Source organism: Euwallacea similis, chromosome 35 (genome assembly GCF_039881205.1).
Source record: "Euwallacea similis isolate ESF13 chromosome 35, ESF131.1, whole genome shotgun sequence".
Classification (NCBI taxonomy): Eukaryota; Metazoa; Arthropoda; class Insecta; order Coleoptera; family Curculionidae; genus Euwallacea; species Euwallacea similis.
Window position 1 is genome coordinate 1,324,386 of NC_089643.1, and position 27,319 is coordinate 1,351,704.

The following is a 27,319-nucleotide window of genomic DNA, read 5'->3' on the forward strand; positions in this document are numbered from 1 at the left end:
GTACACACTATATCATTAACGTATCGCAGCCATTCTACAAATATTTTAAGAATTTGTCTTTCATTGTTGATTTTTTTTGTTAATTGGGTTCTTCCTTGACAATTATGTTCTGTACTACCCTGCTTTTACTAGTTCCAAATTTCTTTTTTGTCAAATTATAAAGAATCCTTACAGTCCTCGATACATCATATGTAACTTATTGGTGTAAAACTTTCACGAAAGCCACTGGCGTATTTTTTGCGTATTATATTTTTTTAAATTTCTACAAGTTTTTGAAATTAAGAGTGATAAACAAGTTTATTTTTAACATTTTAAGTTTTGGATTCCGTGCAGGCCCACCTTTGTTTTTCTTTTAATAGATTTGCTGAACTCCAAATTACGACTCGATATTTCTGAATACCAGTGGCGTCGTTAGATTCTCAGAAGTTCTACAAAATTTCCGTATTGAGGTAGTAATATTCGGTAATTATAAGTTTTATACACAAAAGATAATTAAATGTAAGTTATAGTTGATTGTTTCATTTCAAAATTAACTATAACCGAAGTTGTAATACTTATATACATATATATATATATATAATATAAACCACAAATTTGGATTTTTTCTTTTGGCGACACATAAAGGGCAAATTATATATAAAAAACCAGTAATAGCATTCAGAAACTTGGCAAAATTTTATTAAGTGTGTACATTTTTACATATTTAATGCACTTGAAATTGTTAGGAAATCATGCAACAATATTGAAAAACTTTTTCTTTTATATGGAAAACAAAATACGATAAAAAAATTTAAATTACACCACTAGACTTCTTTTAAAAAAATACATCGAGAGTACTCTATTCGTTTTCTCTATCTCCTATAGTTACCAACGTTTCTAATGTAAACATCGAAATTTGCCCACCTTTGAGCAAATATTGAAGTCGCAGATTTTTCTGCCGCTGTGCCACCACTAAGCACGTTATTTTTTTAATAACTATTTTTCACTTATCTACAGGCCGAATATTTAATAGGATAATTGAAGTGACTATCGGGCGACTCAGCTAAAATCAAATTAGTGTTCCAGAAAAAATTTTGAAATTTTACATCGTTGATGAAGCACAGATTTTGCTGTTTGTCAGTTTTGTTTTCAATAGTGTATTTCAAACAAGTACAACCTTTGGAGTTCGAATCTAGGATCAATAGGTGTAAAGTGTATAAATATTAAGAAGGGTCAATAAGTTTATCAATTACTTTATTCTACTTAATTTACATTGGGTTTCATAACATAATATGCTTCATGTGCATATATGCAGTGCGTTTTCATGTATACCTAAGAAAATTTGTTTCAGAAAGTAGTGGTTTGGAGAAATGCGCCATTTTGAAAGTGTCCTAGGCTGATTAATTGAAAGCCTAATAATGAGCTCAGGCATCAAAGGACGCACCAAGAGCGACAAAATGGATTTTTCCACCGTTTTTGATTTATTACACTGTTCAGTAACATTGACTGACGTAGATTCCTTTAGGCACCCACTTCGTCGTCTTTATGCGCATTTTTTTTGGATATCTAAGTTAATAATACATTTGAAACCTTCTCTGTTTCAAAAATTCTATTCTTCGAATAACTATTTACAACCGATGTTTTAGTATCAGACTAATTTAATGATATTTCCTTTCACAAAACTTTTCATTTCACGCATCCGGCTTTTGGGTATTATGAACAGCTTCCGTCTTATATATCCGTTCTTTGGTTGGAACGTTTTTCAGTCTTGAAAAAGTGTAAATAATTATAAAAATTTCTAATATTGTCCAATACAGCAATTTCTTATGTTTTGTTTTTGATAATTTTTCAGCTTATTTGAAAAAATCACGAATTTTGATCATCATATTCACTGGGTTCAGGAACCTTCCGGAATTTGACATATTTTTCTCGCATTACAAGAAATGTCAAAAATTAAATTACATTTTTCAAATATATTCGTTACATTAAAATATAATAATAATAAAACCCACATTTTTCGTTTCGTTTTATATAGCCCATGTAAACGCAGTAGCGCTCCGTCGAAAACCAGAGAGTGCGCAAACTTGTTTCCTGTCAGAAACCACTCAACAGCCGAACCGGCCGGCTAAATTGAATGCACCAGCTTTTTCTGATAAAAATTACAACCAGTACTTCGACGACCGGTTTGGAGATTACAAAACCTCTCCTCAGTTTGAAAAAATTTTAAGCGAATTGAGGTTAGAACAGCTAGAAAATGGCCGGAACTCTGACTAAACTGTGCAAACATTCCAATCAGCTGGTTTCCAACTATGGATGCCTGTTCCAGGCTGCGTCGGCGTCTATGGTCCAAACCAAAAATTGTAAGTGAAATTAAAAATTTTATAGGTATTTATCTGCTAAGTTCTTGCTGTATTTATTTAGGATTATATATTTTACTTTCTTACTCCTATAATCTTAATTCCGGACCTTTATTTTTTACATCTTCGAATGGATCAAAGAGTTTTGTCTAATGTAGTCACTTTGTTTACTCAAATCAAGTCTCTACATACGTCTCACCTGATGTCTCCATCTACTTAAATATGTGAAAAAAGGACAGGTTCGATATCCTATAGAGGTTACTTGATTTTTCTTGAGTATTCAGACATGAATGGACAGGGCCGAATTAAAATTAATTATAATCGGCATTTTAATGTAATCATTTTAGCAATAATGTTAATAATAACATAATGAACGGTTGCAACTATCTAATAAAAACAAGTATGAAGGAGTAGTTGCATAATACCAGAGTAATATTCCCAACAATTTATCAATCATTAAAAATGTTCAATGAGTTATCTTAAAAATAAACTATTTTTGCATAAAGAGAAAAATAAATCAAAAATGTGTAAATAATACATTTTTAACAATTATATGTTTTTTATCTTATGCAACTTTTATTATTTGTTTAAATGTAATCAGTTTATGTATTTTGAATTAATGAGCCACAATTTTGCATGTATGGATAATGTGAGATATGTATGTTATGGTTCAGTTCTACTGGGGTTCTAGTTTTCTTTTAAGCTCACGATTTTAATAAATTTTTAACAGATCTATTTCTTTTATTTTAAAATTTATCAAATGTGACCTTTGAAGGTGAGTTGTGTTTGGCGAAATAGAAAATTCATACATAAGGTGAATATTACAATTTAGTTTAGAATCATTATATATTTAATTAATTTTACTGCCATTTTGGTACTTTCTTCGATTCGTCATTTTTAACATTTAAAAAAATCTTTAATTAAAAATAACTATGTTGCATTTCAGATTCAAATGAAAAAAGGGTCGTCGCCAAAAACCCTGTCGTTGAGATGGATGGAGATGAAATGACCAGAATCATTTGGGAGAAAATCAAGGAATCACTAATTTTCCCTTACCTCAAGGTGGAATGTCTTTACTATGACTTAGGATTACCCTACAGGTATACCGATAAATTGTTATAAAAATTTTAATATAATTTTATTGTCATATCTCTGTCAGAGATCAAACCAACGACCAAGTAACTATAGACGCAGCGAATGCAATTCTAAAACATAATGTGGGGATTAAGTGTGCAACAATAACTCCGGACGAAGCTAGAGTAAAAGGCAAATAAATACTCACAACAATCACTAATTTCTTTAATTCGTTCTTCTTTATTGTAGAGTTTAACTTGAAAAAAATGTGGCTTTCGCCCAACGGAACGATCAGAAACATCCTTGGTGGCACCGTATTCAGAGAGCCCATCCTCTGCAAAAACATTCCAAAATTGGTCCCTGGTTGGACTCAGCCCATTTGCATTGGTCGTCATGCCCATGGAGACCAATATAAAGCTCAAGATCTCGTGATTAAGGCCCCTGGAAAGGTGGAAATTGTTTATACTCCTGATAGTGGCGAGAAAGTTACTGTGGAGTTGTACCGTTATAAAGGACCTGGAGTAGCATTGGCCATGTACAACACTGATGAAAGTATTAGAGGCTTTGCCAAGTCGTCATTCCAAATAGCTTTGGCCAAAGGATGGCCTTTGTATTTGAGCACAAAAAATACCATTTTGAAGAAATATGATGGGCGCTTTAAGGATATTTTCCAGGAAATCTATGACAGGCAAGGTTATTGTCGTCTATGATTGGGAATAAAATTTTTTATTTTTTATTGTGTTTTAGGGAGTACAAGTCGCAATTTGAAGCCAAGAAGATTTGGTATGAGCATAGGCTTATTGATGACCAAGTAGCACAGGCCCTAAAATCGTCAGGTGAGCGTCTTATTGCAAAGTAAAATGACATTTTCGAAATAAATTGTATGTGTAACATTTTTCTCATTTTTACAGGTGGTTTTGTGTGGGCCTGTAAGAATTATGATGGTGATGTGCAGTCAGATATAGTGGCGCAAGGATACGGTTCTCTGGGTATGATGACATCAGTATTGATGTGTCCTGATGGGAAGACAATTGAGTCTGAAGCTGCCCACGGAACTGTGACGCGTCATTATAGGTAAATAATGCAATTTTTTTCGCTGTTATGTTTTTAACATATTTCTCTTTACGCTTTGAAAATTTGTTTTCCCTACAGAATACTGTTGTGAACTTGCTCATTGCAGGGGACGATTCCTAAATATATTTTCCTGTAACTATCAGTTTCAAAGTAATTTAAGTTTGAAACCACCAGCTCTCAAGAAGCCTAGAAACCATGATATTATATTCTTGAATAGATGATTTAACTGTGTTTGGAATGTTAAAAATCTACTTTGCCATAGAGAACACCACAGATGAATTTTTTGAATTTTGGTATTCATTGAGGTTAATTTACCTGTAGAGATCTCTATCAACTGTGTTAGTTTTCAAATAATGTGGGCATTGATACATTAGATTCATTGTGAAAGTCCAATATTAACAAATTTCTACCATCTATATTTATTTATACACAGTGTTAGTAAATAAGTGTGAAAGATTTTAATGGATGATTGCTAAGATTTTTTTAAGTAACAAAGTTCATATAAACCCAGGTCCGAAAACGCTTAGTTTCCAAGATACAGAGTGTTAAAGTTCTTATATGGCTATGCCATAACATATTTTTAAGGAAAAAAAAGGCACGCCAACGATTTTTTTAAAATTTTCCATACATTTTTAACAAAAAAGACAAAAATTATTTTATAACTAAGTATAATTATAATAAATGTTGAAACTTACTGCCCTCAGCCGTGATACAAATCTACTCTTCGCCTCATTGATTGGCGTATTCGTTGAAATAATTTGTTATCTTGAAAACGGCTACATAAGCAACAAAATACTAAGAGGTCTTTTTTGTTAACAATTATGGAACATTTGAAAAAATCGTTGGCTTTTTTTCCCTTAAAAATATGTCATGGTATGGCCGTATAAGAACTTTAATACTCTGTATCTTGGAAACTAAACGTTTTGGGATCTGAGTTTATATGAACTTTTTTACTCAAAAAAACCTTAGCAATCACCCATTAAAATTTTTTGCATTTTTTACTAACACCCTGTATATCTGGTACTTATGTGTGAATTTATGTTGGCCATAATGTGTCAATAGAAGACAGTTGCCAAATTACCATTTACAACCATATGACAAATTACTCAACTATAAAAGTTTTCTATGTCTATGTTTTTTTTTGTTTTTGTTGCAGACAACATCAACAAGGTAAACCAACCTCAACTAACCCCATTGCGTCCATATTCGCATGGACCCGGGGCTTAGAGCACAGAGGGAAATTAGATGATACTCCAGATGTGGTTAAGTTTGCTCAAAACCTAGAGAAAGCTTGTGTCCAAACTGTGGAATCTGGAAAATACACTAAAGATTTAGCAGCTTCCATTGCCGGAGGGTTTGATAAGGTTACTGACGGAATGTATTTGACCACTCAAGATTTCCTAGATGCCATCAGTGACCAACTAAAAAGAACTGTTTAACTTCAATTTAGTACACGTTAAGCTCATGATTTTGTTGACTGCACAAGTCGTTCTGAGGTTTTGAATGCGGTAATTTTGCCTCAATTGTGGGTGTTGTAAATACTGTTTTGTGCCATTTCCACCTCATAAACGTTTTGTGTTCGAAACGGGTCAGCTCATGAAGTAAAATTTTTGCCTGCTGAATTTTTGATGGGTCACGGTGATTCAAGCATGTATCGCTGAAGAAAATAAATCATTTAAACACTTTAAGCTGAGTAAATAAACTACAGTTTTGGATACTTAATATTTTATACGTATAGCTATTGATAAGTGAAAAATAAAGCTTGTATTTTTTAAACAGAAACCTTTATTCTCTGTCTTTGAAAAAACTTCTAATGCCTTAATATTGCCTCTCCTCAAAAATATCCCTTTTATAGCGAAACTTGATTGTGTTTAAACTACGTAGATGCAGAGGTGCTCTTGGAAATTCAATTTATTCGGAACTCTCAACAGATCTGTATTGACTATGTAAACTATGTTCTTTTAATGTCCATTATTGCAGATAATATTGTCGTTAAAGTAGTGTCTTCATCGCCTGTTTGGACTTTGGTATAATTCGGAATTCCGCTACTATCTTATCAAGTTGTGGTCTGCGTTGGTTTATAACACATTTCAATATTTTTCATTTTTGTAAATTCATTACAACACATGTTGCTAATGTTATTTAACATTCCTTAAAACGGTACATGTTTGAGATAACAATTCAAGATATAAAATTTACTGCAAGTTTGTACGGTACCAATCTTGCGTTAACCTTTTCTGGTTCTTGGACGGATTACAAATCACAAAATTAAGTAGTGACATCAGATTTGTACTGAAGATGTCCTAGAAAAATAGCATTTTTGGACGTAATTCCATTATTTATTATAAGATAATCGTCGTAATAACAAACCGTTTACTACTACATATTGATGGCTATAAAGTCTTGACCGTGACTCCTCTCTGATATCGCTTTTATGAAGATCGAAAAGAAAATTGATATCAGTCGCGTTTGATGATTGTTTAGCTGTTGTTAAGCCTTGGCCGTCAGAATGGATGAACTGGTCTGTGTGAAGGACTTCGAAGATTTGGCATACAAATTACTACCAAGGAATACCCTGGATTATTACAGAAGTGGAGCGGGAAGGCAGGAGACTTTAGCAAATAACAGAAATGCGTTTTCCAAGTGAGTTTGTACATAATCGGGTTTCTCAGTGTATGCTTAGTTGGATAACGAAATTTTTTGGAAAAATGCATCGTTTTATATTTCTACATTTGTTAATTTGATATAGGTTCAAGTCAACCTTATCTGGTCACGCAATAACTGCACAGTCTTTATCTGGGTAATAGGTATTATACTCGTTTACGTTCATTTTCCATGTATAGATGGATGGACCAAATACCTACCAAATTAGCATTTATCTTGAAATTTCTAGGTATAAAATTCGACCAAGATGTTTGCGAAATGTTGCCAAAAGAGATGTCTCAACTACAATTCTAGGAGAAAAAATATCTATGCCTGTGGGGATTTCTCCAACTGCCATGCAAAGAATGGCTCATCCAGAAGGAGAATGTGCCAATGCACGAGGTACCTACTTAAATATTGTGTTTTAAATGTATTTGACGTGTTTCGAACCAAATCTTTCAGCTGCAGAATATATGGGTACAATTTACACTTTAAGCACAATTGCCACTAGCAGCATAGAAGAAGTTGCAGCTGCAGCGCCAAGAGCCATTAAATGGTTTCAACTGTACATTTACAATGACAGGTAGTTCAGCTTCGCTAATATACGAGTCCTAACAACTATACATATATTGGGACGCATTATAATTTTAAAGTTATCAAAATTTTAAAATAAATCATAATAACTTCAAACGACTTACATTTTCAACATGCTTATATAATACATAGGCAACTAATAAAAACCAATTTAACGAAATTAGTTAGTACGTTAAATCTGAGAAATAACAAACTTTAAGAAATGTTGCATACTATGCTTCACACCAATAATTGGGACACAGAGCATTTTAGTTCCAGTTAATAGATGGTAACATCGCCTTTCGCTTTGATGACGGGTTGGATTCTTGCAAACATACTTCTCACTAATTTATCACAAAATTCAAGTATAAGTGTGTTCCAAATCTTTTAAATGGCTAATCTCAAAGCTTTAAGGCTCCTTTGATGATTGTTTCTTAGATATCTCTTCATTTCATGTCAAGCGCATTCAATTACGTTCAAATCAGGATTGTTTGAAGGCCGACAGATTACATTAATATTATTTTCGCCAAATTACTTTGTTGAATGGCAGTACGACAAAAAGCACCGTCTTATTAAAAAAATAGTGTTTTGGACACTGTACAATTGACATATGGTCGGAAGTAATTTGTTTTGTAGTAATCGTCTATATTTCTTAGTATTTATTGTACCGTCTATAAACTCCATCTGACCTAGTCCCTTGGCAGACATGCATTTCCAAACCATTTGACCTTTGGCAAACTTAACGGTTCGTTTTAAACAATCTTTATGAAAAGCCTCTTGTTTTATCCGTATGACTCTCTTACGCATACCTTCAAAAAAGACGTCAAATTTGGACTCATCGCCAAAGATAACATTCTTCCAATTCTCATAAGTCGCTGAAACTTTTGATTTTGCCCAAGTTAATCGATTTCTTCTCTGGGTAGCTCTCAAAAGTGACTTTTTTTAGCCTCTAATTATAAAATGCAATTAAAAAGAAAAACACCTTGTAGAAAGAAAAATACTGTGTGAAAACTATATCCGGACTTACATACACATTTTCGATAGCATTCTCTATATGAATTAAAATCACATTCATCGTTCCATCTAGCAGTGATTTCACGCAGTGTCTTGTCTCCGCTCTTTGTATATTTTTACTAATGCTTGTCGATCTCTTTCCTTAACAGTTTGACAACGACCAATACTCCTTTAACTTCAATTGTACTTCTGTTACTGTGGTATTTTAGAATATTACCAATTGATGACTTTGAGAATTTTAAGTCCTCTGTTATTATTTTTTATTGATTTTCCTTTATTGTGACGAGAACTATAATTTCTCATAATTTCTGGGAAATTGGCACACCTAGGACCAGATTTTGAGGATTTTTTCCAAACTATGCGTTTACAAGTGACGAAGTATACACGTAAAACAAAAGGACATGTCAAAGTCAAGTCGTCGCAGCCTACTTAACTTATTTGTTATGAAGACCCAATATACCGTGCGGCTCTAAATTGCCGCCCCTCTGTTAGTTTTTTCACAAACGATTATTTTTTAAAATTAAAAAACTACATTAAATAAGATAAAAAAATACTATCTTTTGACGTTTGTTTATTTTTTAAATGTTGCTTACGTCACTGGTAAAAATGGCCGATTTTTTAAATTGAAACATGGGTCAAGTGACCTCAAATTAAAGGTATTTCAAAACTACATTTAATAGTATAATGCGATTTAAAATTGATCAATTAGTTTTTGAGAAAAACATCCATAAATTTGGAAAGAAATGCAGTACAAACACAGTAACATAGTGTGTAAGCAATGAAAAAAATTGTTTGTTGATAAGAAATTGGTTTATTTTTGATTTTCTGCTCACGACAGTCAAGACAAACAGTCTTTGGTTAAAAAATTAATTAATTACATTTTTTTAAAATAAATAAATAAGTAAAAATAACCAAACACTGTGAGCACAAAATCGAAAACAAACTAATTTCCTATCAACGAATAAATCTTTTAATTGATTAGGTACTATTTAACTGAGTTTACATTGCAATACTTACGAAGTTTATAGCTGTTTTTTTCAAAAACGAATCGATAGATTTTGAATCGCAACACATCATTGAATGTAATTTTGAAAGATCTTTAATTTGAGGTGCCACTTGACTCATGCTTCAATTTTTAAAAATCAGCCGTTTTCGGCATCAGTGACGTACGTAACATTTAAAGAAATAAACAAATATCATAAGATGGAATTTTTTGTCCTATTTAATGCTGTTTTTGAAAAAAAAACAATTTGTTAAAAAGTCAATGGAGGAGCGGGGGTATGAATTTAGAGCTGCATGGTACCCATAGTTGTCAAGCATAATATGCAATATTTCTTAAAGTTTCTCATATTTAGTGCTTAACGATAATTTCGTTAAATTAGTTTTTACTAGTTACTCATGCATTGAATAAGCATTTTGAAAATATAATTCGTTGAAGCATATTAATAATTATTTACGTTAAACCTTTGGCAAATCTCAAAATTATAATGGGTTCCAATATATAATTGTTAAGGTTCTTTTGATTTATTCCTTTCTAATAATTTCAGGAATGTCACTGTAAACCTGGTGAGAAGAGCAGAAGCAGCAGGTTTTAAAGCTTTGGTACTCACTGTTGATACGCCATTTTTTGGTCTTAGATTGGCCGACATGCGCAACCGATTTAAGTTGCCTCCATACCTCAGGTGTGTAATACTTTTTAAGAATCAATTTAAAGTCATAAAATTTTTCTAGATTGGCCAATTTCGAAGGCCAAAACTCCATTCAAGTGAACATTAAAGGCGAGAACACCGAATCCGCTCTTAATAATTTGGGAAACTTATTCGATGCTTCCGTTGAATGGGATGACATTGAGTGGCTGAAATCCATTACTTATCTCCCTATAATACTGAAAGGTATCTTAACTGCAGAAGATGCTCTACGAGCCGTTGATGTAGGTGCAGCTGGAATCTTGGTATCCAACCATGGAGCCAGGCAGGTCGATGGTTGGCCTGCATCGGTAAATTGCTGCAGTTAGACTACAACTGAGAAATTGTTGACCCGACGAGAAGAGCGTTTACAATCATCATTTCTAGATCGAGGCTCTTCCAGAAATTGTTGACACTGTAGGTGATATCTTGGAAATTTACATGGACGGTGGGATCACAGATGGGACTGATGTTTTCAAAGCTTTGGCCCTGGGGGCGAAAATGGTGTTTATGGGTCGGCCAGCGCTTTGGGGCCTGACGTGCGGCGGTGAGGATGGAGTCAAGAAGATACTGAGCATTCTTAAGACTGATTTTGAATATGCCATGGCTATTTCAGGTAAGATGATACAAGAAAAGGTATGCGTAATTTGAGATTTGTTGTGGGGCAGAAAGTTTGGCGAATTTAAGTGGGAAACAAATTATTTTTAGGATGTGCCAATGTAAACGAGATCAATCGTTCCATGGTGGTACATGAATCTTATTATTCCAAGCTGTAAACAAGTGGGGACCAAGAATTGTGCCATTTTATGTCGTCGCATATTTTAGCTTTTCGTGTTATAGTCTGGGTGTGCTATATTTGATTACCGAAGTAGATTTATCGAGTTTTATTTCAGACCCTGTATAAAATGCCAAGTATATCATACAGAAATGTAATTCTGGCCGAGCACTTCCTTATGATCATTGAAAATGCGAGATGGGATGGTTTTAAAATTTGAATCGCTACTGAAATTTTAGATATTTTGTTATGTTGTGTTTTACGGAGGAATTTTATATGTTTTGCTATAATATTTATTCATGGCATATTGGAATGACCCAACAATAATAAAGTTATCATTAAAAAATAACTTGTGATAAAGATAGTTTTTAGTTTATTGACAATTTGGTGAATGTAAGGACTATGTTACAATTCATCTGGGTTCCTTTTTCGATATTGCGCCACTATTGGCTGTATCCAAACGTTCATTGGTCGCAATAAAATCCTGGAGTTTCACATTGGTGGAAGCTACGCGTTTGTTTACTCTGTGAACAAACGCGGTTCGGTTGGACATTCGATAACTTTCGATCGCATCACAGTTCATTTCCGACTGCGGCGCAAGAAAGGTTAAAATCGACGTACGTAAAGACGTTGGGTGTGTTGTGGTCATAGGAATCCGTGCACAGAAATCGTCATTTATCGTGGTTTTATAGTGAATATGCAGCTAAATTTTGTAAAAATGGTAAGTTTACACTAAGTTCAATACAATATTTGTTCGGAAAATGTGAAGATAGCTTGTAAAAACCTCAAAACATAAGATCAATGACCATTGGGTGGGTTTACATGATCGTTTCGACGCTAAGCTGAGACGTACGACCTATTTTTCCTCCTCGTCGCTCTTGTACGGTGCAGCTTTGACTGTCGGGTTGAGTGTTGGTGGTATAAGCTTTGTTTTCATTTTGGCCTGGTTGCGTTGAATTTTCCTGGGCCTGGGGCCTGGGTTTATGTTTTACAGTTTTATTAAATTGTGGGTATTTCGTTTGGAATGGTATGCATTATTTTGTCAAGGTAATTTATGAATTAAAATCGTGTCTGGATTTTTGGAATTTCGAGAGATGGGGTTTTGTTTTGACGGCCATTACGTAAACTTGGTCGTTTTGGCATAGCTCTAGTTTTTGTTTTTAAAATGCTAAAAATTAGTTGTCTATTAATTGATTATTATAAGTTTTGTAATAATTGTTAGTTAGTACTGTTAGGGCCGAGTTATTAAATCACGACTGAAGCTCTTCTGTAAAACCCGGCTCTCCTATATAGGAATGCACATATGGAATTTGTTTATGTCAGATTGCTGTTTTGTGACAGTAATGCATTCATGAGCGTCAAAAGTTATAAGGATAGGATTTAGATGAAACAATCTTAAGCCTCGGATTCAACAATTTGGCCTAATTATCAGAAAAATTGTCTTATTTTCTATAGTTATTTTTCAATCACATCCATCACCAAAATTATTTTTGCTGTTAGAAAAGCCACTACCTATTTAATTATTTAATATAAAAGTATTCATGGAATTTTAATTTTTTATACGCCATAATCCCTTTTAGAGCCAAATTATTAATATGCTATTAACTTTAGCTGCAAGCTAGTTTCCATAGAAATGTTTGGATAAAGCCTGGGACATGGTCATATTCTTGATTTTCATCAAGTGAACGTTTCAATCTGAAGCAACCACATTAACGATTTGATCCTTATATATGTTTGAAAGATATGCAAAACATGTCGATTTTAAATTTCCATGATCTGTTATAAAAAATGTAATACCTACCTATGCCCACCACATGTAAGAGAATTTGTTGTCAAATAGGTCATGCCTCCAGGATTGTTGAGAATTGTTAGAAAAGTGCATGTAAAGGTGTTTTTTTTTATATAAACATAATTTTTTTGTTATTGACACACAAGATGTTGAACTTTAATATTTTTCTCATTTATGATAAAACCTAACCACCATATATGAACGCATCACTGAATAGCATAGATTTTTAACATCCTAAGTTCAAATCTGGTAATAAGTACGTTGGTTTTAGTGAAGATATATTAACGTGGTTCCCAATTAGTTTTCCTTTAGTCGCCGAATCTCGAAGAAATAAAATGTTTCCCCTATTTTAAGTTGTTTTTCAAAAGGTTACAAATCCACATTTCAAATCAAAAGTGCCCGCTCATTGTAGTTGTAACAACTTGCTAACAATCATCAATTAAAATCAATTGATAATTATCAGTTCAAGTTATGATTTAAATAGAATTAAAAGCCAGGCCAAAAGCAATTAAGTAGATTGCAGTTAAAAGCCAATTACCTAACTAAGCCTATGTAAATTAGTAGTCACTCAAAGACTCCATCAAACATTAGAAGATAAGCTAATGATATTGAATCCCTCTTTTGGAAATTGGCACAAAAATACGTCATAATTTTAATCAAATTTGTATCCTTCCTATTCATCATTGTCATCATCAATCCTGTCACAAGGATGTGCAACTAAATGCTAACTGGTTTTAGAAACTATTTAAGAGTTGAAGTGCTTATTCCCAAGCCTATTGCTATTGGATCGCTGTATGAAACTGGGTGTTTAAGGAATAGTACTAGAAATTTAGAGAGTCGTATCTACTTGGGTAAATATAGTATAGGCACGAGTATACAGGACGGTCCACTTTATGGTATCAAAGCTTACACTAATAATAGAAAATGTTAAAATAACACTAGTTTATCATATAAAGATATCACACTACAAAGTGATGTTTTTTTAAAGACTCATTCCTTTTAACATTTCATGCTTATATGTTGTGCGACATTGAATTTTATAAAATTTGAATTAATTAATTAATTTAAAAACTTTTTGTTTCTTTAATCCTTAATGGTTTGTCATGGTTTGAGAGATATTCCATTTTTTTTTATATACCCACATAAAGAGTGCGGAGAGTGAGACTTTACGAGATGCTGAAACAGTTAACCAAATCATGCGAAGTGGAATTCGGCCAGTAATCGAATGTGGTAGACACTTTCGTACGTGTTAGATGTAATATTTTTCTAACAAACGCGTGTGTGTTAACTTTATTGTCTTTTGTAAATTTAATTAAATAATCGCCTGTGGCAAAATTTCTACACGCACAAAAATAACAGTCCTACCGTAAAAAGTTTGAAAAAGATATAAAATCTTACCACACGTTTGTGAATGTGAAATAGCTAGAAAAAATCTTGGCACCGACCTTTTATTCTGTGGAATTTTGATTTACACACGGTAAAACTTTACCACATATATGAGACAAAATACTACTCAGGCCGTAAACACGTACGGTAAAGCCTCGGTACGCCTCGGTACTGCATGCTTGTAGGAAGTTTGATTGATATAAATTGCTTAAATATCTAATCAAATATCTAATAAACAGAATTACTACTTTAAAAAATGGTTAATTTTATTTATCTTTTACACTCTATACCTGTAAACCGAAGTTTTTGCATACCTATGTATATGGAAAATTACCATTACCTTCATATTTTTTATCATTTGATAAAACCTTAGTATTATAAAGCGATCACAAAATGGTCTGTTCCAACAGAAGGGAAAACCAATTTCGATTCATCACAAATATGTCCAGTATACTGGTGGTAACTCCTTCTTTACGATTTTGACTGTTTCTTATGGCCCAAAATTGATTTTCTTCGCTGTTGGAATGAAGCTACTATTCGTAGTCGACAATTATTTCCGGAAAATCCTGAATAAATCTGTCTTACAGAAGGTTGTTCTGAGTTAGGATTTTTTAATTTCCTGGTTTTTCTTTTGATTTTAATATAGTACTGAGGTAACTTATACACTTGAATAAATAAATAATTTGAAATTCAAACAAAACAACCTTGTCTGACCTCCTTTGTCAGTTCAAAAACCCCATTTGATACATATCAATGTTTTTTCCAAGAAATTATGATATCTAGATATAATTATTATTACAAACTGTGATTCTAAGGGCAAAGCCAAATATCCTTCAAATTGAAGATGCAAATATTAAATGTTCCAGACTTGGATTACATGTCTGCCAATTGCGCCAAAATAAACACTATTTTTGAAAATCCAAGATGCTTGAAATTTATCTGGAACATCTAAAGAACATTAATAAACATCATGTCAATCCAGAGATGATTATTAATACACTTCCAGTTTCGTTTTGGCTAAGGCATTCAGCGTTAACTTGCTTCTAATTTAGTAATAATTGCACATGTATAGCTGTGCGTCTAATTTAGGATCCTAATATTAATTCTAAAGATTATTATTAGCAACATGTTCATCTAGAATGCAATTTAATTTTTATGTTAATTGTCCAGGGGCCCAAAATGGCAATCAAATATTCCATTTACAACAGACCGAATCATGGCGAATATTTAGCAAATGCGTTTCAACAAGGTCTCTGTGACCTTGTTGAAATAAAATAGGTGATTACCTGTGATGTAAACTTTGGATGAATTTTAGAAGTTTTTAATAAAGCATGTTAGAAGAATATGCAAATATGTAATAATATTTGTTATAATGTTAATAATAAGTATTGCATCCTAGAAAAGTTTAAGATTATTCTTTATTCTGGCGTTAGTGGAAATTAGGTTCTCTTTCCATGGAAAAACCAGGTCAAGCAGCTCGCAGAAAGGCTTTTAAAAGATTTTCCTGCAAATGCGATTCAAGTGTTTGCTTTAATGAGAGCATGGTTTCCAGTTATCCCTGCTTATATTTTTAGAGTAGCTAATTCGAGGGCTAATTAACACAATGCCATTGTTCCTATAGAAATCGATACGTTGAGAACTCAGTTCAGACTAATTCACATTATTTATAGAAACTGTTGTTTTATTACATTATAAATTGACTATTACTCTTACATTTTTTAGATATAAATAAGTGGATTTTGTCCAAGAATGGACGGCGGTAGTACAAGGGGATCAACTGGTGCGCTTTCCAGTAGTGGTGAAAGCATTACCGGACACTCCATGCATCATTCGCTTTCAACTCCCGCGGGGGTAGATGGGGGAGCCCGTACACCTCCCTCAACCCCTAAGAAAGGGAAAATGCTAGCCATTCGAGTTCAGATGCTGGACGACTCTATCACAATATTTCAAGTACAGGTAAGATAGTTGCGTTTAAATTAATATGTTTAAAATTAATAAAATATTAAAAAATTCAAGTTCCGTCCAGGCTATATGTGTACAAGGTATTCCTTTATGTCGTGTTAATATTTTAAGAACTAATTACTTGTGTCATTCTACGAAGAAAAGTTCATATGAACATTCCGCAACAGCCCAAATTTCAGGTACAGGGTGTTGAAATTTTTTAAAATACTTTTTTTGGTTAGGTTGGTCAATTCTACATGAAAAAAGTCTCTTACGTTTTTCTCGTTAGACGAATCGTTCTTGATTAAAACAATTAAAATCGTCTTATTAATTCGTGTACTTTAAGAGTTTATTATAAGTTACTATTTTATATTGAATATTATATATTTTGCAGTTTATTATAAACTACCTTTTTCATGTAGAAATTAACCAGTTTAATCAGAAAAATACTTTCACGAAAAAATGTACCAGTTTTTTTGCAAATAATGTCAAAAGACATGTATGTAGGGAAGGCACTGGTTGAGTAAAAAAGTTACTTTTTTTGTTAAAATATGAGGTTTTACGTCCTATTAACATACACTAAAATTAAGAACGACATCTGCTACTTTTTGAGAAATTTAAAAATAGCAATTTGAGCAGTAAAATTTTAACACCCTGTAGGTAAAAATTTGGGCCATAGCAGACATACACATGTTCATATGAACTTTTCTTCATAAAATTACCTCAGAAATCACACCCTGAAGTATTAGCACGACATTAAGGATTATAAACTCCTGTATACTTGATAACCTTTGATAGATAGTATCCAATATGTTTTGAGTAATATTTCTTGTTTAGTTCTTGTAATTTACACTATCAATTCTGTCGTCCTTGATATATACCCATGACTCAGTTCCGGTAATGTCAAAATCCTCGTACTGATGAATGTAATTTTGATAATGTGCATTTATTCTTATCTGTGATCGTAAACACTGCAAATGTATCCTCACTTATTAAACTAATATACTGGATGCCTGCTTCAATTAGCTGCTCAATGTCTAAAAAGCAAGGTCGGTAGCCTTAGTAGCATTAATATGTCAGGATTTAAATCCCTTAAAGCGAAATAATGAACGAAGCTGTTGGCAAGTCGGCACATTTGATGAATTTCACACGAGTCCCCATGAATAGGGTTGATTAGCATACAAAACGGCGACTAAACAATGATAAACACTGTTTACATGGAGCGGAATTTGATTTCAATATATTTCTCTTTGACGCTCAGAATCGATCAGATAACGAAATTAGCTCCACTAATAAAAATCTATCTTGATGGCGAGAAATTTTTCTGGTAAAGGTTCGATTGGAATTTAAACGAGTTTCTCCGATTTATTCCCAGCACATATTCTAACAAAGTTGGATAAATCTGGTTGCTATCAATACAACTCATGTTTTAGGTTACATAATCATAGGGACAACGGATTAGTACTTAACACTCGTCCTACCATCAGTAAATCAAAACCATTCCCAGTGATTAGAAACAATAGGAAACCCCACTCATAATTCAAATTACCATTGAATAAATCGAAGCTTTCCTAGCATAACATTTGCTTATGCATGACAAAACTGAAGGTGTGCTGTTTGCTGTTTGGATAGGCAGCTTAATAATCTTGTTTAAAACATTATGAAACTATAGGTCACGCATATTTTTAATGTTGCTAATTAAACAACGCAATTATATGTTGTTTGCATTTTGTTCTGTTGCGTGAAAACGGTTGTTCTATAATGCGTATTTGCAGCTGCTGTTAAGTCCAGTTAGAATTTTTTAACGGGAGGAGGGCACTAACAATTTAACCTTGATTAATAGATCATGGAAGTTTGATATCAAGATTTATTGTTCAATTAATGGCAGTTAAAGAGCGAGTCGCCACCCGCATCATTAACCCTGGAACGCGTCCATAAATAGTCATTTAGTTAAAGTCAACAAAAACTCAGTATAATTGCGCTATTTCATTTACGCAATAATTTCCGGTTATCTCTGTATATATACAATTTCATTTATGATTTAAAAGTGTCTTGAGGACGAAAAAAACTTCTAAAAGGAAACTTTCGAAAACGAGGATACTGTCAACAAAATTATTCGATATCTTCAAGAAAAAATATCCAATTTTGTCTGTTCAAATTCTCATTTCCAGTGCTATTTGTGTCGACCGATGTTTTAAACTATATACTGCAATGTAACCACCACCCTTTTCTAGTAACTTTCTCCTAAATGAAGACAAAAGTTATAACGTACATGCCAGATTCGGAGTCATACTTTACTACTTAGGGCAATAGGATTAATGTCATAACTTCCGTCCCTATACAGGGTATTTCCTAAATGTTAGGAAAAAATTTAAGGGGCTATTCTCTTAAAAAATTTTACAATTTTTTGTCCTTTGATGATTTTTGGAAAAATGCTTTGTTTCCTAGATACAAGGTGATAAATGTTTTCCATGAAATTTATTAAATGCTACAATAATTGTTCAAAATGATTGCCGCTAGCTTGGATGCATGCTTCTAATCTTCTCTTCATTGACAACCAAACACTTTCAAAAATACCAGGATCGTTTTTTTATTGAATTGCACTCATCAATAATGCGATTTCTCAAATCTTCCAGGTTTTCCACTGGATTAGTGTAAACTAATGATTTTAAATGACCCCATAGGAAATAGTCCAGAAGGTTCAAGTCTAGGGATCTAGCTGGCCATAAGTGAGGTTCAGCACGACCAATCCAGCGATCTCCATATGTTTCCATTAAAAATTCGCGAGCAATCTTACTAAAATGCTCTGGTGCTCCATCGTACATAAACCACATTGCATTTCTGGCTACCAATGATACATCTTCAAGGAATTCAGGAAGCGATTGTTTCAAAAAGTTACGATTTACTAGTGTTGTTTTCAAGATTCACACTATATTGCTACGCTTACTTTAACCATTTTAATAAAAAATAAAAAAGTTAGTCAATAAATATTTATGGCCTTGTATCTAGGGAACAAAATATTTTTCCTAAAATCGCCAAAGGACAAAAAAATTCTTAAAATTACTCAGAGAATAGCTCCCATAAATTTTCGCCTAACATTGAGGAAACACCCTGTATAAGTTGATATAATAAAGAAAAATCGCCATATGCTGTGAGGCAAGTGAAGTTAACTAATAATATGATTTGACAACGTTGGCACATGTAGTTACAAATCATTGACAAATTATTCGAACCTTGAAAACTAGAGATAAGAATTTGTATTGGAATAGGCACCTAGGTAAATCGATAGACAGATTTATACTGTTTTATTATCGCAATTTTGTCGCAAAGTTGAAATAAACTCTCACAAAGCTATATTATTAATAATATATAATAAAATAAATAATAATATAATTATTACTACAAAAATATAACATAGAATGTGGGTATAACATGTAACAATATCATCAAAAAACATTGTGAGAGAGTAGTATACTACCCTGAAAAGGACCGTCGTGTAAATTTTTTGTAATAGGTATGATTCCTTCCTTACCCTTTGCGAGAGATGATTGTATAATTCTTTCTCATTATTACGGTAGATCATTTTAGTCTCTCGCTATGGGGAACAAGCAAATCAGATCCATAAGCCTCGACGTAAGGTCTTTGCCTATTGTACAGTTTGGGTCATGATAATATATGCTTGTACTTCTTAAACACAATAGAAACAACCTATAGAGAGTAAGAATGTTCTGCCCAACAAACAAGGGCAAAACTCCCGAAAATCAGTCCCACAGACGAACCTTCTTCTTCTCCTCTTCTCTTTTAAATAATAAATAACATTTTGAACAGTTCAGAAAAGCATGAGCCTCAAAAGCAGTTAATTATTTCATAGTATGATACGATTCCATCTCAAGGCACGCCTAACGGGTAATTGAAAATTCAAAATCAATAAAGATCGGGCATAGGAACCCACGAAGGCTTTGCCATGTACATCCATTATCCTCAAATATCGCCTGTTGTCCAAAGTAAACTCGAGGAATCTGATTGTTCTAGGAACATTTATAGGATTGCCCTCCAGGCTCAAATGTACATAATCAGTATCATATCTGAACTTCAAAAAATTTGTTTAAGGGACATTGAATGATTGTTAATTGAAGTCACACCGTGGTTTAATAGTGGGAAGATTTCCTATTTACTACAGACTCCATACGGCCAACATCAATACCATGCCGCAACACTGGTATCATCGATAAATGCAGGGAACATACCCGTAATAGGCGGACGAGGCAAATTATATATGTAGATTACTAACAGTAAGGATTTGAGAACCAAACTCTGAGGCACTCCTATTTGCGCCCAGTAAGGTATGACCAGTTCATCGACACTCGTCTAAAACCTTAAATGTCAAGTTTCTGCAGCAGTTAACAAGCAACAAGTTCTCCAGGTTAACACAATCAAAGGCTTTTGTTAGATCACAGAACATAACCGCACATATTTCACTATTGTTCAGGCCGAGTGTAGGGATTCTCTAGAAATAACCATTAGGCATTATTGGTACTTCTGCCCAATCCAAATACGAATCGATGATGCCCTTTAGTTCATTCTGATCAAGGATGAGAGCATTTCAAGTGTTCTCAGTTATTGTGGATAATGTGTCTCTTACGAGAATGAGGCTGAGAACGAATCTCAGCGCAATTCGCTCTCTCACCAACTTCTAAGTTTTCCTCACCCTATTGTGTGACCTACTAATTCTATTAAAACAGCACTGATTGTTCATCAGAGATGTATAATCTTCTCGTGAACACGGTTTTCTCTTCTTGTACTTTAGGACTAGTATCAGGAATGTCCTTTCAAAATTAGAACACATGCTGATAATCGCATAGCGGATCATTAAACTACCACTCCTAGAGTAAGGCTCATAAGAAGTAGGAAGGTGATTGGACAACCTAGCAGCAATCGTATCTCTTCTGATTGTATTTCAATTGTAGTTACTACTTACACGATCAAGTAGACCAGATGCCACTGCCCAATATTGGATTAGTTTATTATACCCCCTCAAACAAGTCTTCAGTTCTCAACAATTTTGAAATGATGATAAGGTTTCCTTACATAGGAATACAGGGTGCCCATTTAACAGCTCTACGGACTCCTATAAGTTTATTTCTAATTTCATTAAGAAATCAATTATGGGGATGTACCTGAGGCTAATGAAGGTAAATTTTAAAATGAGTGACAACACTACAAGGTGTTCCAAAAAAAGCGGGGCGTTATAAAGGGTAATTTTTCTAAATGGGACCAATTGCATTTTTTTCATGTGATAAAATCCTCTGTTGATCCTGTGTTCGTTTTTAGACTTTTTAACCCTGGGATACAGTTACTCGAAACGTTGACGGTTAACGCAAAAGATATTTTAGACATTGGCAGCCTTATCAAAAAATTTATAGCACTGTTTGCTTAAGTCAGATTTTTGTAATTTTAGGATGGATTTTCATGTAAGATCACTTTAGCAGGCGCGAATACTCATTTAGTCAAAAATACACACAGGGTGTTTACAATGACAACTTTAATTTTCACCTTTTCAACTTCAATTTTCTTGATTTTTTCAAAGTGGATGGTGTGTTTTTTATGTCGTAGGGTAAAAGAAAATGAAGTTTTCTTCATTTTGGTATAAAATAATGTCTATTTACCTTAAATGTTAATGAAATCATTCTTTATTTTAAGAAAACCTGCATTCATAGCTAAGTCATTGAGTGTTAATCATGCGTTGTCATGATTTCGATGTTTTTTTTAAGTATTGACAGCTCATTTACGGTTTTCTGTTTCTTCGAAATCTGTTTATTTTAAAACTGGCCATCAAAATGAAGTATACTCCACACGAACTTATTAGTATGATTTATGTAATTAGTTCATGGATAGAAATTGTATATTAGCATCTAGAGTTTGCGCACATGGATTTCCTAATAGAGGATATCTTGATGTAAGGAGCCTAGAAAGTCTAAAAGAGCGTTTTGAATGGACAGGAAGTGTTGATTATGGAAAGAAAAGTCAAAAGAAGAGAGTTTTAGGAGAACAAAATAAACTGGACATCATTTTATCAATAGTAGGAAACCCAAGCGTTAACGTAAGAAAAATTAGTCTGGAGGTCAATGACCTGTCAAAAGGTACCAACATCTAGACCATGGTCACGCATGTTAAACACTCAAGCACATAGCCACGAATGCTAGTTTTTCCAAAACAATTAATAATTCCATTAATATTGAAGATAAATAAACATTATTTAGTATCAAAATCAAGAAAATTGAAGTTGAAAAGGTAAAAATTAAAGTTGTTATTGTGAACACCCTGTATGTATTTTTAGCTAAATGAGCATTCGTACCTGCTAAGGCGATTTTACATGAGAAGCCATCCTAAAATTATCAAAATCTAACTTGAGTTAACTACGATATTTTTTTTATGAAGCACAGCAAATGTCTAAAATTTCTTTTAAAATGTCATGGTTTCGAGTAACTGTATCCCAGGGTTAAAAAGTTTAGAAACTAACACAGGCTCAAAAGAGGATTTTATCACATGAAAAAATGCAGTTGATTTCATTTAAAAAAATGACACGCAGTGACTCCCAGCTTTTTTGAGACACCCTGTAAGGTTATCACTAATTTTAAAATTTACCTTTATTAGCCTCATATACATCCCCATATTTTATTTTTTTATAAAATTACAAATAAACTCATAGGAGTCCTAAGGGCGGTTAAATAGACACCCTATATAGTTTAAAACAGCTTCTAATTCATTGAAGAACTTATCACAATTAACAGTCGACGACATAATTAGCAGACTTCCTCGAGGCTTGTTTTGCATATTAATGCTTTGTAATATAAATTTATACACACACATACATTAACATACTAGAATATGTTATACTAAACTCAAGCTATTGATCTTTTAATAAGTAGTCAAAATTGTTCACAGGAACAATCCTGATAGAAGTTATATATGTATATTTCCCCACAATTTGATTCAAGATCATTATTAAAACTTCACCATATGTGTGAATATTATGCCAATAGTGTGACACCACGGGATATTCATGCAAATTGAATGTTTCACCAAGGGTCAGCCAGTGTTCCATAAGAATTACCGTACTCAGCTAGTCAACCGAATTAATGAACAGTTCAAGATCGTCAACCTCGAAGGGCACTGACTGAATGTTAAGGAAAATTAAATATATTAAAGTTATTATTGGGATATTCACATCTAAACAATTTTTGGATGTTGGTGACGGAGATACTTATTGGCGTTTTAAGCCTTTTTGGAACATTGCATATTACTCAGATGACGGTATGCTAGCCGACAAGTATGATGTTATAAAACTTAGGACAGGAGAGATCGCATCTGAATCAAAGAATCAGGTTCGTTGCCCTCACAGACGGTAGAGCCTTTAGGTCGGACTAAGAGGGCGTCCTTCTGTCGACAGTAAGGTTAATTTCATATCAGTCATCAGTCGAAAGGTCAGAAAATAACTCGAAAGCACTTCCGTTTATTCATTTGACAGACCCAGTAACAATAAACCCTAAGTCAGAAGCATCATTGTGGGTCTTTCATCGGACACCAGCGTAGTTCCTGACTCTGCAGTCAGTCACGATGAAAATCGATGTCCTGTCCGCTGTCAGAAATATGCTCCCACTTCCGTCACTCACGTGCGCTTCCAAATACAATCAGGCAGCAGGAGATAAGTCATTCTCAATCTCCACCCCAGATCCAATGGACATGCAATCATCCTCCCCACCAAAGGGATTTGTACTTAAATATCATACATACTTATTTGAATTCGAATACTGCTATTAAAAAGCTGGTTAACCATAAATTCGCTAGTCCTCGAAGACACTCCTATTTCCGTTGATTAAAATTTTGAAGTTTATTAAATCTCCTAGTGTTTATTTTAAATGTCAAAAATACCTTTTGACATCCTCTTCAATGTATTTAATTTGTGTGCAAACAATTCCTGCAAGCTCTCGTCAATTTCCCAAGTGTTTACTTGCCGTCAACTGCCTTTCATTACATAGATTAATAACATTGCCCAGTCTCCCTCTGGCTAATGTTTCAGCTTGTCGTGTAGTAAGATGTGATATTAACAAATGGCCTCAAACGTGCGATGTGTGGTAGAGCCACTCCCTCTAGGCTTGTGTTGCATTTCGTTATTCCAAGTAACTCTCGTTATAATCAACATAATTATCAAAAGCGCGATTCTTGACTTATTGCGAAAAAATCTTATTTGATTATTTTTGAAATACAATAAAATAGCATTTGTAGACCGGCCCTGTGTTCTTATTTTTTCAAGTGATCGACCACAGGTAGATAGTTAAATTAGATTAACTATAACGTTGAACTGTCTCGTTTGGAAAATGTCCTACTCAAGAATTTGTCCTTTACAGAGGCGCAGTCGTTAAACCTGTAATAGACTACTTTTTCAGTTTTATTGACGTTTTGGATAATTGTAGTTTATTACCGGCCTTCTGTACTTTTCCAAGCATCTTTAACAGTACAGCTCCTAGAAAATCCTACGTTATTGCTGTTTGCAGTTATAATTGACGTATCTCGCTTTCTTGTCCCTGTTTGGTTTGCCAACCTTCAAAGAATTTCTATAGGCTTATTAACAACTTTTGCAGCTTGCAAATTGTTCAATCCAAAAATCGCGGCATATCGCCTGTAATTTTTATCAGGCTACGTGGATGAGTTTAATAACTACCGTTCGTTGATATTTATTCAAGATTCGTATCTCCAAGGAAGAAAAGGCACAACGCTTACAAAAAGCTCACGCACATAACCAATAAAATATTACACTTTGGTTCCTATAAGAAGCCTTCTCTCGTAATGCAAAAATGCTAATAAGAGGATATGTAACTTGTTTTTTAATAGCTGTGATTATTTATATGCCTTAAACGTTATGTAAATCAAACTACTAATTATAGATTTAAATTTTCGTGTCAGGAATGCCTTGGTCAGTTTTTTAGTTTTTCTATCATTATATGGGAAAAATTTCATTCATGCATACCATGATTAATCATAAAAAAATGCCCCTGGTGTAGACAGCTGCTGTTAATTTGTCGTTTTACGAAGGAACAAAAAGTTGTTTATTATTCTTAAAGGGTGAGTCGCCATACACGTGTAAGATTTCACACTCACGTGTTGCACGTGCTATTAGGGAAGCAATACGTCTTCTGGAAGCAAGACAGCAGACTGCTGATGATTTAAGTGCATAAAATCAAATAATAACGTCATATTTTTCGTATTAGTTCGGGTATAAAGTTAACAACAAGCATAAACATTAAATATAGCTTCCGCCCACTATATGGTGAACCGAGTGGTTGAGCAAGTTTCTTAAGCCTACATAATATTATGTATGTGAGACATTATGCCTAATTAAGTAACTTTGACACTAGTATAACAGTCATGGTCATTGGTTGTCGTGCACTTTTAATTGCTTTTATCAACTTTATTCCGACGTGTCGCATTGTGACATCAGATTCCGCGCCTCATTTGCTTAAAGATCAAACTTGACATTTCAGTAATCTTGTCAGCTCTAACTGAAGACCAAAAGACCGGATGTTATTTCGTTTCAGTAGAGGCGGTCTCTTTCAGGAAACAACGCGTTTGGAGAATATTTAGGTGTTTACTTATTTACGGCTATGACCGTATAACGAATTTTACGAGTTTCAGCCGTTATGAACTCGGGTTCCTGTTCAACAATTTTAAACTTTCAGGCATACTCTCTCCAATTGGATTTCAATATTTATTTCTATGAAAGTGAACTTTGTCGCTATTATTCGGAGGAAATTGACCTATGACGATTTTCTGGGCGTGCTAATTCAATACCATACATAAACATTATGTTACGAGAAACTCAAACACAATAAGCCTAATTTGAATCAAGATGTGACACATTTTGTCCGGATCGGAGTAGGTACCCATTTTTTTGTTCTTTCGTAGAGAACCCATTGTGCACTTTTTCAATTAACTTATGCGGTTTTTTTCGCTTCTTTAATATAGCGACTTGAACCTGCTTCATCTGCGAACAAGTGGAGGTAAATTATTAACAAACCTACACGAAAATTCCATTAAAGCGGAACCTTGCGGGAATGCGCAGGACGTGTGTGAATTCAAAACTTTCCTATGAAATTTGTCGAACTATGGTTTTTTTAAAAAATTTAAATCATTCTTGTTTGACTCCGAAACTAAGTAATTTACTTTTCCAGGCTAAAGCAGTGGGGAAAGTTTTGTTCGAGCAAGTATGTAAGCAGCTACATTTACTGGAGGCAGACTACTTTGGGTTGGAATATGGGGATGTTAATGGAACCAAGGTAAGCACAGTATTATATTGCAACCTTACTGAACTTCTGTTCTGTTGTTTATAGTACCTGTTACGGACGTGACACTAGTTTATATTATTTATGTGTACCTATTAATTGGAATTTGAACACAGCAATAAATATAGTTGGCAAGAACGCTAAATAAATATCATCATAACGCGATAATTATATTTTAACGAGATGTTCAATTTGGTCATTAAGTAAGTCATGAAAACCAGGTTACAAGCATTTTGTTCATTTATTAGAATTTTCTTTTCCACCATCCAAGCCTTCCCATACAGTCAGTGATATTCAAATACTCAGGAGGTTGGTTTCAGTTTTTCTTGATATCATATGAGGTTATCACAAAGTGAAATTTCCGATTTTCAACCATGTTCTAGGTTAAACGTGTTAACAAGTTGCTCAATCTTCATCTTTTTTAGTTGCACGCCACAATCTATTATCTGTCGGTCTTTGCTTCTCAAGTAGGTAATTCTTCAGATTTGACGTAAATCCGTGTAAAATACTGTGCCTACTCAAATCTGTTTGTGTGTGTTAGTACACAGACTGATAACACAGTTTGGATTGTCTGATGCTAGCTTTACTTGAATTTTCTTCTGTTTGTGTCTTGAAATCTTCTCAACTATTTTAGTTCCTTAATTAGGACAAATAGGTTGAGGCTAATGAAAAGTTTTAGGTTTTACGAA

The 27,319-nt window shown here is 33.7% G+C and overlaps 3 protein-coding genes across 3 annotated transcripts in view; all 3 read left to right on the forward strand.

The window, feature by feature from the left end:
• Window positions 1-2,062: 2,062 nt before the first annotated feature.
• LOC136418461 (isocitrate dehydrogenase [NADP], mitochondrial-like) lies at window positions 2,063-6,266 on the forward strand. Its single transcript, XM_066404527.1, has 7 exons — window positions 2,063-2,339; window positions 3,283-3,436; window positions 3,496-3,602; window positions 3,660-4,098; window positions 4,158-4,246; window positions 4,322-4,484; window positions 5,641-6,266. Exons 1-7 carry the CDS (start codon window positions 2,234-2,236, stop codon window positions 5,921-5,923), a joined length of 1,341 nt encoding a protein of 446 aa, XP_066260624.1. The 5' UTR covers window positions 2,063-2,233; the 3' UTR covers window positions 5,924-6,266.
• Window positions 6,267-6,862: 596 nt separating this feature from the next.
• Hao (Hydroxyacid oxidase) lies at window positions 6,863-11,406 on the forward strand. Its single transcript, XM_066404617.1, has 7 exons — window positions 6,863-7,127; window positions 7,378-7,529; window positions 7,590-7,710; window positions 10,262-10,396; window positions 10,446-10,710; window positions 10,787-11,015; window positions 11,108-11,406. Exons 1-7 carry the CDS (start codon window positions 6,994-6,996, stop codon window positions 11,173-11,175), a joined length of 1,104 nt encoding a protein of 367 aa, XP_066260714.1. The 5' UTR covers window positions 6,863-6,993; the 3' UTR covers window positions 11,176-11,406.
• A 331-nt stretch (window positions 11,407-11,737) lies between these two features.
• The window catches only part of LOC136418553 (fap1 adhesin-like), a 35,639-nt gene continuing 20,057 nt past the window's right edge, over window positions 11,738-27,319 (forward strand). Inside the window, exons 1-3 of the mRNA XM_066404649.1 lie at window positions 11,738-11,895; window positions 16,072-16,305; window positions 26,520-26,624. Of these exons, the coding sequence (XP_066260746.1) occupies window positions 16,099-16,305; window positions 26,520-26,624 (312 nt within the window). The 5' untranslated portion in view covers window positions 11,738-11,895; window positions 16,072-16,098. The remainder of the gene's footprint in view (window positions 11,896-16,071; window positions 16,306-26,519; window positions 26,625-27,319) is intronic.